Source organism: Globicephala melas, chromosome 20 (assembly GCF_963455315.2).
Source record: "Globicephala melas chromosome 20, mGloMel1.2, whole genome shotgun sequence".
NCBI classification, from domain to species: domain Eukaryota; kingdom Metazoa; phylum Chordata; class Mammalia; order Artiodactyla; family Delphinidae; genus Globicephala; species Globicephala melas.
The window spans coordinates 44,642,953-44,653,979 of NC_083333.1; the positions used below are offsets into that span (position 1 = coordinate 44,642,953).

The 11,027-nt window shown below is 59.3% G+C and overlaps 1 protein-coding gene across 2 annotated transcripts; it reads left to right on the forward strand.

The window, feature by feature from the left end:
• Window positions 1–346: 346 nt before the first annotated feature.
• NXPH3 (neurexophilin 3) lies at window positions 347–5,018 on the forward strand. Of its 2 annotated transcripts, none has more exons than XM_030839984.2 (2): window positions 347–952; window positions 3,334–5,017. In XM_030839984.2, the coding sequence occupies exons 1-2, from the start codon at window positions 899–901 to the stop codon at window positions 4,036–4,038; spliced, it is 759 nt and encodes a 252-aa protein (XP_030695844.1). In that variant the 5' UTR covers window positions 347–898; the 3' UTR covers window positions 4,039–5,017. The 2 variants fall into 2 exon arrangements, with proteins under 2 accessions (XP_030695844.1, XP_060146949.1); XM_060290966.1 differs by lacking the exon at window positions 347–952 and adding an exon at window positions 1,139–2,107 and having other exon boundaries at window positions 3,334–5,018.
• The last annotated feature ends 6,009 nt before the right edge of the window (window positions 5,019–11,027 follow it).

Here is an 11,027-nt window from a genome sequence, read left to right on the forward strand (position 1 = left end):
GAGAGAAGTGGACTTTGGGCTGTGGGAATAGGCTACAGTAAGGAAGACGTTCTTTTCTGGCTCTCGTAATGAGTTCGGGATAAATGACCTTTCCAAATTCCAGGTCTCTTGGGATTCAGGGCAGGGCAGCGGATCCCCAATGCTCGCGACCGGGGACAGGCGCCCTGCCAGAGGGGTGGAAAAAGTAGTGTCCCTATTCCCGAGGCCACCACCCTCCTCTCCCTTCCTCGCCCAGTTACTCCGCCCCCACATCCTGCCCCTCGCGTCCTAGGCCCCTGGGTTGCTGGCCGGCAGGGGAGGAGTTAACTCTGGAGGTACCGGCTGGGCTCACAGTACCTGCCGCCGCCGCCGCCGCCGCCGCCGCAGCCGGTGGGAGGGACGAGGAAGCAGGAGCCGCCTGGGCGCCAGAAGCGCTCCAGTCTGGCGGGGCGCTGCGCGGGTAGCGGCGGCGGGTCTCGGCGCGGCCAGGGGTGTCCGCCAGGGGGCGCGCCGCGACGGGGCGGGAGGGGCCGTCTGGTCTGGGGAATTAGCACAGGGACGAGCGCGCGCGCGGGTCCCCAACACATCTGGGCGAGAGCGGCGCCGCTGGAACCGAGGGGGCATATCTGGAGCGGCGGAGCCACCGCGCAGCTGGGGCCCTTCGAGGCGCTCAGGGCACCCATCTGGGACCTCGAGAGGGGGCCGTGCCGCGCACAGCTGGACCAGGGGAGGGGGGCGGCGGCTGCACAGCTGGACCGAAGGGGGCGGGGTCGGTCCCGGGCGGCTGGCAGAGCGAAGGGCCGCGAGTGGCCTGGGACTGGAGCATGGGACGGCACGCCTGAAAGAGCAGGGGTGAGGAAGGGCCTGGTACCCTGAGGGGGAAAGACGAGAGAAAGGGGCACGAGAGCAAAGGAGGAAGATGCAACTGACTCGCTGCTGCTTCGTGTTCCTAGTGCAGGGCAGCCTCTATCTGGTGAGTGGTCCGCGGGGAGCGGCGCGGAGGGGCGGGGGCCGAGAGGATTGGGGGAGAGCGCGGGAAGCTTCCAAGCCCGAAAACTTTCTCCCTTCCCCTCAGCATCCCGGGGATGGAGCGGAAGCCTGGAGGCTGGGGGAGAGGGCGGGGCCGAGGCCAGAGACTGGACAGTAAGGGTTAATAGGGGCGGGGAGAGGGTGCTGGGCTGGCCCACCCACTCGGCCTCTGGTGGCGGGAGGTGCGACGGGCACGAGGGAAAATGCCCGCAGCCGTCGCCAAGGGTTACTCGACCCCTTCCCGGGCCCCGGGCCGTGCGGAAGGGTGGTGGGGGATGGCTGTGGAGCTGATGACCTGCCAGAGTCATCAGAGCTGTGGGGCTCTTCCCTGACCTAGGGGCCCCGCGCTCTGGGTCCATCAGCGTACGAGCCAGTACAGGCGCGGGGCGGCCCCCGCGTCCCTCGCTGCCGCCTTCCCTCCCGCTCCCTCCCTCCCCGCCTGTTGTTTTCCTCTTCTCTCCCGGCTGCGCGCAGCCGGAGCCCCACAGGACCTGGGCAGGCGGCTCCCGCCCCGGGCTCTCGCGGCAGCTGAGCGGAGCGCCCAGAGCCCGCTCCCCGAGCGCTCGCTCGCTCCTTCCTGGCGGCCCAGGACGCGCGGAATCGACCCCAGACCCCAGCCCAGGGCTCAGCTCCCCTCCGACCCACCAATTGGGTCGGGTGGCCAACCGCCACCCACAAATCCCGTCTTGGAGAAGCCTCAGCCCCACACCTGGGTCTGCCCTTCTCCTCAAAACAATAATTATCTTTGCCGCCGTGTGGAAGAAGCCCTCCCTTATCACATCCCCACCCGGGGCCCTTCTCCCCATCCTCCAGCCATTCAGCTGTGACCCCCGGCGGCCGAGTACACACAGGTCTGCCGCCTTGAGCCCAGCCCTCAGAGCTTCCCCTCCTACTGTCCCTCTGCCCCACCCTTGGGTCCTGGCAGGCAGGGCCACCGCACACAGCCCCAGGCTTGGCCAGGGCCAGAAAAGAGACCACAAACCCCTTTGGAGCCCTCCAGACCTCAGGCATCCCCCACCCTCATCCCAGGGTCACCAGCAAATCCAGATGCTGCCCAGCTGTGAGCTGGTGCCCCGGTGCTCATAACGAGATACGTAAGGTAAGTACTCTCTTCAGAAGCTGAGCAAACCCACACCAGGCAGCTGTCCTCAGGAAACCCGGTTCACTCCCTGATGCCCTCCTGAGCTGTCCTGTGTTTGAGCTCGTCAGGCTGTCCTGCTGGCCTTCCCCACAGCTCCTTCAGGAAGCCTCCCCAGATGTTGCCTGTCAATAGAGCTGATGCAGCAGAGGCCAGCCAGGCCTCCGCAGTTTACAGGAGATCCTGGGTGGGGATGGGGCTTGGATCAAATCCCAGTAGAAGGACCCATCTGGCTTGTGCGCCCGGGAGTGCAGTGGCTTGGGAGGTCTGACCCTGTGTGACAGCCTTGTAGTGATGTAACCTGTGAGTCTGGTGTCCCCATCTGTGAAGTGGGAATAATAAGAACTCCTACCTCCTAGTATAAGTAATGTCCTGGCAAGTTATCACCAGTGGTCCCCGGAGGAGAGTGTGGCCCTCCTGGGTATGGAACTCACCCCAGGTCTCCCTCAAATCCTCCTGCCAAAACCTAAACTGCATGTGTACTTGAGAGAGAATTTCGCTGGGTTCTGTTTTCTTTTCCATCATCTGTTGGTTCTCTTCGCCTCTGAAGGTAGAAACTACCCCAGGATAGGGGTGGTGTCTCATCCAACAGACTAGGAAGTCCCCAAAGGCAAGGGCTGTACCTCCCCTGTCAAACTAGGGGCTCTCTCAGCATAGAGATGGAGCTCTCCTATCTGACTTGGGGCTTTTTGAGGGCAGAGACTGTACCTCCCCCATCAGCCTGGGAATTTCACAGAGTGGGGGACTCTACCTCTCCTATAAGAAAGGGGTGCTCTGTCATCACAGCTTCTTCTATCAGATGAAGGCTCTCCCAACATCGGGAGCTGGGCCTCCCCCATTAGACTTGGGGCTCCCTAGGAGCTGGGGCCATGTACCTCTGCTGCCGTGGTCTACTGGAGAGAATTCTCCACCATCCTTCCAAGACTTTGAACAGTGACCAGAGGCAGGACAGTGGGGAGAGGAGCTAGGGGTGACCTGAGTGTCAGAACATGAGAGGGAACCACGACACAGGCCAGAGTGCATACCCAGCCCCCAGAGTAGGTGGGCAACGTGCAGGGCCCCCTCAGCCCCAAGTCAGAGTGGAAGGGAGGGCAGAGCGATGATGCCGGTGGTGGGAGGCAGTGAACCAGAATTCCTGGGTCTTCTGGGGACCCAGGTGCTCATTCTCCTCCCAACTCCCTCCACAGGTCATCTGTGGCCAGGATGATGGTCCCCCTGGCTCAGAGGACCCTGAGCGTGACGACCCTGAGAGCCAGCCCCGGCCCCGGATGCCTCGAAAGCGGGGCCACATGTCACCTAAGTCCCGCCCCATGGCCAGCTCTACTCTCCTAGGCCTGCTGGTTCCACCTGGCGAGGCATGGGGGGTCCTCGGGCAGCCCCCCAGTCGCCCGAACCACAGCCCCCCACCGTCGGCCAGAGTGAAGAAAATCTTTGGCTGGGGTGACTTCTACTCCAACATCAAGACGGTAGCCCTGAACCTGCTCGTCACGGGGAAGATCGTGGACCACGGCAATGGGACCTTCAGCGTCCACTTCCGACACAATGCCACGGGCCAGGGCAACATCTCCATCAGCCTCGTGCCCCCCAGTAAAGCTGTAGAGTTCCACCAGGAGCAGCAGATCTTCATTGAAGCCAAGGCCTCCAAAATCTTCAACTGCCGGATGGAGTGGGAGAAGGTGGAACGGGGCCGCCGGATCTCGCTCTGCACCCACGACCCAGCCAAGACCTGCTCCCGAGACCACGCTCAGAGCTCAGCCACCTGGAGCTGCTCCCAGCCCTTCAAAGTCGTCTGCGTCTACATCGCCTTCTACAGCACAGACTACAGGCTAGTCCAGAAGGTGTGCCCGGATTACAACTACCACAGCGATACTCCCTACTACCCCTCCGGGTGACCCTGGGCAGGCCACAGAGGCGAGGCCAGGACTGGAAGGACAGGCCTGCCCACACAGGAAGCCATCTGTCTGGATACTGGGCAGGGAGAGGAAGGGGCCTCAGGCGGGGAGCGCGGGGGTGGAGAGGGCGCCAGGGCCAAGCCTCAGGTGGCGGGGAAGGGGGCGCAGGTGCTGGCCCCAGCCTGAGGCTGTGGAGCGACCAGGACACAGGAGCGCTGGCCGAGGAGTGGGTTCTCTGGGCGGCCTCCCAGGACTTCCCCATGGAGCAATAGAGAGATGCTGGGTCCAGGAGGCCCCTGGAGCAAGCAGACCAATAAAGTCATGGAGGGGAGCCCAAGACCTTGGCTCCCTCCCTGCCATCCTGCGGAAGAACACAGCAAGGAGAGGGCTATTTCATCGGTGAGGACAGCACGCGGGCACTGAAGGATGGCGGAGCTGGGGCTTCCTGGGAGCCAGCACCGGAACTCTCCAGCCCCACCCAGTGGGCCGACCCGAGCCCTCATCCTGGACTGTGGCTTGAGGCTGAAGTGGTGACCTGTGGAGTCTTCGATGTCTTGACAAAGAGACCATCTGCCCCCAGCCAGGCCACCCCTTCCCAAAATTCCTTCTCTTGCCATTGCTCCCCACCCCCACCCTTGTGCTGAAGGGGACCCTCGTCCTTAAGCTGAGACAGGGGGCGATCGTAATTCTCGCAGCACCAAGACCACACGTGGAAGCCCACCCGTGAGCCACGTGCATCCCACTCCTTGCTGGCTCCTCGGGGAACGACCTTATCCAGCGAGTGAGCCTTCCATAGCCAGCCTTGCCCATCAGCCCAGGTCTTGCCAGGACAGAGATGCTGCCTCCCCTGTGGCCCATGGGACCATCTGCAGCTCGGGGCAGGGTGAGGCCACACCGCAGCGGGTGTGCTGGGCCTGTCCCGTAGTGTCTGTCTGTGGGGGTGGGGAGGGGGGAGGTTTTGTGAAATCATCAGTTTGTTGACTTCTGTGTGCAGACTCTCGTTCTCAGATCAAGGAATAAAGCTTTCCTGGGCACTGGACTCTGAGTTATTGGGGAGGGGTATGGGAGCGGGGGTGGGGAGGGCCACAGGCACCCCGTGGTCCGGCCAGAGTTTCTCAGATGGCAACAGGACATTTTCTGGAGTCCAGAGCTGCAGGGCTCCAACAGCTACTGGAGCTCATGCTCCAGGGCTTCCCTCTCCACCCCCTTTCCAGCCACGAAAGCTGGGCCGGTGTTGTGCCGGGGCTGGTAGGGGGTGAGGGTGGCATCTGCGAAGTAGCTGGGGAGGAAGAGGTAGTAGGTGGGATGGGCCACATAAGGTGTTCCCTGTCACCTTCCTGGATATCCGTCTGATGGGCCCACTGGGGTCCCAACACTCTTGTCAGTATTTTGCTCTGTGGCCTTGGGCAAGTCCATTGTCCTCTCTGGTTCTCTTTTCATTTTTTTTCTATAAAATGAGGAGCTTGCCATTTGGGAACCCAGAGGTTCGCAAATGTGAGTGGGCTTCTGCATCACCAAGAGGGTTGTTAAAACCCAGATTTCTGGGTTCTACCCCAGAGTTTCTAATTCAGGAGGTCTGGAGTGGGGCCTAAGAATTTGCCTTTCTAACGAGTAATGAGTGCCCAGGTAGACGCTGATGGTCCCAGCCCAGGGACCACACGTTGAGGGCCTCTCAGATGTCCTCTGAGTTCCCTTCTGGCCCTGGCTTCCTGGGACGAGGAGACACCTCTGATGCTTCTCCTCGTTGTGATTTCCAGCGGCTCCTCCTGCAGAAGTCTCCTGGGAAGGGTCCCTTCAGAGAATCAGGGGTATTGGGTGTTCAGTCTGATGACATGCTCGGGGAGAAACTAGGCCAGGGTGGGGTAGGGACAGAAGGGGCTTGAAAGCAGCCATGCCCCTGCCCCAGCCCATAGGAGGGCCTCAGAATGGAGGGCTGCCCAGGCCACCTCATCTGGGAGTTAGCTGGGCTAATTCCATTCGAGCTCCATGTGGGGAAGGCTGGGCCCCTGCTACCAAGATCACAGTGCCCTCTCTGGAGGCCATTGGAGATCTGCTCTCTTGGGAGGGTGGCGTGCGGGCCCCCTGGGTCCCTTTTGGCCAGGTAGCCAGAGTGAGGAGAGTCCTAGCGTGAGGGTAGGGTGCTCTGGTCACCCGCAGCCTGTCTCCCCTGCCCAGCAGCACTCAGCTCGGACTATCGCCCTCACACCGCACAGCAGAGCTGGGTGGGGTCTCAGAAGCCACCTTGCTGTCGTCCCCCTCATAGGAAGGGACCCAGAAAGGGTGAGTGACTTGAGCCCACACTCCTATCCCAGCCTCTTCCCCGCCCAGCCACCGCACCTTGCTTGTGGGGCATCTCTCCTGAGCCGAGGTTTGAGACTCCCCAGCTCCTTCGCGCCACCCTCTCCCTCCCCACCCTAGGGACAGGGCTCGGGCCCTGCCTGCCATGGGGGGCTTGGGCTTGCTGGGCTCTGGTGCGTTGTCCCACCTGTGCACACACGCTGGAGACCGACCACGAGCACCTCCCACAGTCCTGTGGCTGCGCTGGGCCCCTGCTCTGTCCCCCCTGACTGAACTGTCAGCAGGGCGGGGGGCCCTCTGGCCCACCCCCCGGCTCCTCTCCTCCTGTAGAGAGCCAGATGCTGCCGACAGCTGGAGGGCTGGCCTGCCTGGCACACAGTTCTGCCTGCACGGGGCGGGGGGGTTCATTTCAGTAACTTCATTTTGCCCGCGTGCAGCCTCTCCCTCCTTTTCCGCCTTCCCCAGTAACACGGGCGGCTCGTCTCAATTAGGACCTTGCTAACAGATTTCCTCCCGAATCATAATTCTGCTGGAATAGACTTTGTGCTCTACCAGTCTTGCCATCACCAGATACTTCCTGTCCCCCCTGGTCCCCACAGAGGGAAGGGGTCCATCTAAGCATCTGGCTATGAAGAAGCCAACCTCTTCCCCCTTGGTGAGCAATGTCTAGGCATCTCCTGGGCAGATAGACCCCCAGTCCTCATCAATTGCTTGGACCTCCCACTCTTGCCATTCAAAACACAGGAGAGGGCTTCCCTGGTGGCGCAGTGGTTGAGAGTCCACCTGCCGATGCAGGGGACGCGGGTTCGTGCCCCGGTCTGGGAGGATCCCACATGCCACGGAGCAGCTGGGCCCGTGAGCCATGGCTGCTGAGCCTGCACGTCTGGAGCCTGTGCTCCGCAACGGGAGAGGCCACAACGGTGAGAGGCCCGCATACCGTAAAAACCAAACCAAAACAAAACAAAAACACAGGAGAGCAGATTCCTCAGGAACAAACCTGTCTCCTGTCCCAGGAAGAAGCTCTAGGTTCCTATCCTCACCCCCAACCCTTGCCCCCTCCCACTGCCCTTCAGTGGTTGGCCTGCTGGCCCCGTGGCCCTGTTCCCCCATCTGCTCAACTTGGCTGGGGGGCCGCCCCAGGGCAGGGGCCTTGGCTCCTCTGTTCGAGTGGAGCCTCTGGGACAAGCCTACCAGACTGGGGGCTCTTTGGGGACATGACCTGTATCTCCCCACCAGACTGGGGAGCCCCTGGAGCCAGGGTCTGTACCTGCCACGTCAGATCGAAGAGCCTCTGAAGCTAGGATCTGTGCCTCCCTCATCAGGCTGGAGTCTCTCTGAGGGCAAGAACTGCAATTTGGACGCAGTGGGGAAAGCTTATTCTTTTCTAAGCACCGGAACACCTGGAGGTGGTCTCTGCCCTCAGCCCTGCGCACGTCTGGGCAAGGATTCCCACCTGGGCCTCGGCATCGCCATCTCTAATGGAGTGAATATTCCCAGCGGTCTGTGAAGCTAATAAGAGGGAATACATGTTAGGTCAGCTGGCAGCAATGCTGAGTCTTCCTCTTGATGAAGTTTAAGGCAAAAGCAAATGGGTGCCTGGGCCCCTCCTCCCTCCCTCCTTACCCACTTCCCAGGGATGAGCAAGCAGGAACTGAGTCACCCACTTTCCCATCCTTGGCAGGAATGCTGGTGACCTTGCATGTGGCAGACTTGTGTGGCGAGGCCCACTGCTCAGAGATGCACAAGGTGGTAGGTGGGTAGGGAAGCTGGGGGAAGGGCGTGTATGGGGGTGGAGGCAGCTGAAGGTCGTGGAGTGACCAGGGTGCTGGATTATTGAGTGGGTATGTGTAGGGGGTCGTGGGAGACACAATGAACCAGTGGCTCTGTGCTGGGAAGTGATCCAATGTCATGGCTGGGAGTAGGAGAGAGAAATGTTACTTCCGAAGGTTCTGAGTCCTCTGGTACTGCCAGGAGAACCAGAGGCTGGGGTGATGGGCAGGGAGAGGCACCACCAGCCCCGCTAGGCGGAGGCGAGATTGGCGGGGGACAGCACCTGCCAATTATACCAAAGTCCTGGAGTGGCAGCTGCTACCATCACCAGGACACAAATGCCAGAGGAGACACGGCACTCAGCAGCCGGGCGCTGGGTTCTGGTTCCACTGAAGCCCCTGTTTCCTGTCGGCCTGCCAAGCTCAGAGGCTGACCTGAAAACCACCCAAGCTAAGGTGCCTAGTTCAAAGCCTCCCAGTTCATCATCTCAGGGCCGCCTGGCTAGATGGTCCCAAGGGACAAGCTGGCACCTCCTGAACCAATGAACTGACAACAGGAGAGTTGCAGAAAGATATATCTGGATCCCAATTCTGAGTCTGTAACTTATTAGTCGGGTGCCCGGGACAAATGACATAATCTTCCAGAGCTTCCTTATGTGAAAAACCAGGGACCTACTACCTACCTTGGGGCATTGGTGGGAAAAATAAATGAGTTGCTTGACAAATGTTCCTCCTCTTCTTTGCTTCTGGAGATGGGGGTCTGTGTTAACTTCAGCCTTGCTCCTGGTGTGGAGAGGTAAAAAGGCCCCAGGCTGGAGGTAGGCGACCTGGGTTTCCATAATAAGTGCGGCAGAGACCACTAATATCCATTTCCCCTCTCTCCGCAGTCATGGATTCTCCAGTTTTAGTTGGGCACTTGGCTGCCTGAAAAACATACTTCATTTCTTTGCCTCCCTTGTGCCTAGATGTGGCCACGTGACTAAGATCTAGCCAGTAAGCCAGTTAGGTGGCAACTTCCAGAAATCTTAAGAAGTTGATATACACCCTTTGCCCCGTCTTCTTTGTTCTAGCCTCTGTCCTGCTGCCTGGAACATGTATGTGATTGCTGGAGCTCTACCTGCCATCTTAAACCACGAGGGATAAGAGCCATACCCTAGAAGTGGCCATGAGCTGGAAGAAGTCCTGGTCCCTGAAAATTTTGTGGAATAGAAATATCATACCAGTCCTAGGCTCCTACCTTCAGACTTTTATGTGAGAGAAAAATCAAATTTCTATCTTACTTCTATCAAATTTCTCTTACTGGGTCTCCATTTCTAGCAGTTTAGTCCAGCTCCACTTGATTTCGTGGATGTGGTTGAGCACTTCACTTCTGTGGACCTCAGTTTCCTCATCTGTAGAAATGAGAAAATGCTCACATATCTTGCCGCACTTCAGAGAGATGTTATCGACTCACGGGCAAGAAGGAACTTGGAAAAGCTCTGGTTCTCTGCCCCCTCTCCAGCACTGAGGCGCACAGCCGCCATTTGCGAGTTGGAAGAAGTTGCTGCTGCACTGAAGGGGGCTCCCAAGAAGCTGAGAAGCATCCTCTAGCCCTGTCTGAAAGGCCTCCAGTCCCCAAATTCAGCCCCCACACATCTGAGTCCCCATCCACATTCTGATGTTGGTGACACAAAATCGTTGTTCAGGGCCTGACTGATCCCAGCCAGATGGGATCCTAATTTAATTAAAACCCTTTAATTACCTGCAGCAACACAGCTTTGGAAGTCCAGTGCAGAAGGGGGCCTGTAACGGGGGGGGATCCTTGACAGGGCAGAGTAGGGGCTGCCCTTCCATCACTCTGGGAACCTGGGGTTGTAGAGCGTTTCTCCCACCAGGGTGGGCACAAACCGTACAGAGCAGCCTGTGTGGCCCGTGCTTCTGGCTTGGTTGGTTGACTGCCAAGCGGGGAGTGAGGCCCTTGGGAGCAGAGTACCAGCCACTTGAACCTGAAGCTGTCAGTGTTGGTTTTGTGCTTACACTGAGACCAGCACAGACTGTATAAGCTCAGGTCTGAGTCCCTCAAGACGCTGGCCCTGCCCGGGACAGTCTGGGTAGGAGCAGGTACAGTTCTGATTCCTGCTAATTGGCCTGGCTTAAGAAACAGGGGTACCTCTGTCTCCACCAAGGAAAAGCAATGCCCCTGTGAACTCAAGGTGTTATCCATCTGGGGAGGGAGACGAAAGGGGGTGACTTAGGTGGGCTGCAGAGGAACCATGTGGTTTCTTCGGGTCTAGTAAGGAGCTCCCTTCCTCCAACGTGGTGCTGGCCCTCCACTGGCTTCTCCCTGTGAAGGCAGAAGGCAGTAGCCCAGGCCAGGCCAGAGCCTGCCAAGCCCTGGCAGGGCAGACGCAGAAGCCTAGACTCCATGAGCTGGGCTGTTTTTAAGCCTTGTGGACATAATACGTTAATACCCTTCAGTTCTCCCTTAGTACTTATTCATTTAACAAATATTGTTTAATAAAGTCTCTGAAAGCTCCAGCTGGGCTCCATGGGGCCAGATCGTTGGGGGAAGAGGTTCAGTTCGCACTTGAGCCATAGCCTTAAAGGACATGTTCTACTGCGGTCAGCATGATGTCAGTGGCTAGAATCGAAGCAAGAAACCCCAAGAAGAAGAAAAATCTCAAGGGGAAAAGGTAGGAGCCGTGAGGCCCCACCACTCCACACCCCCAAATTTCTCCTTCCGTAGCTGAAGCCGGGAGCACTGCAGTTGAACGTGTTCCGCGGTACCCAGGCCTGTTGGCTCCCGCCTTCCCACCCCCTGCCTCTCTTCCTGCATCCAGCCGCAACTCCCCACTCCACCTTGCTTCCTCTGTTATCCCCCAGCATCCACGGCCCTCTTGAAAGAGACTGGTCCTACCTCTGACCCAGGTTGAGTCTGGAGTG

What these genes read in the sequence shown, in the direction of transcription:
- NXPH3 (XM_030839984.2), top strand. Translation starts at nt 899, where the DNA reads ATGCAACTGACTCGCTGCTGCTTCGTGTTCCTAGTGCAGGGCAGCCTC. An exon ending in TGCAGGGCAGCCTCTATCTG is followed by an intron (nt 953 to 3,333) that starts GTGAGTGGTCCG and finishes CTCCCTCCACAG; the next exon opens with GTCATCTGTGGCCAGGATGA.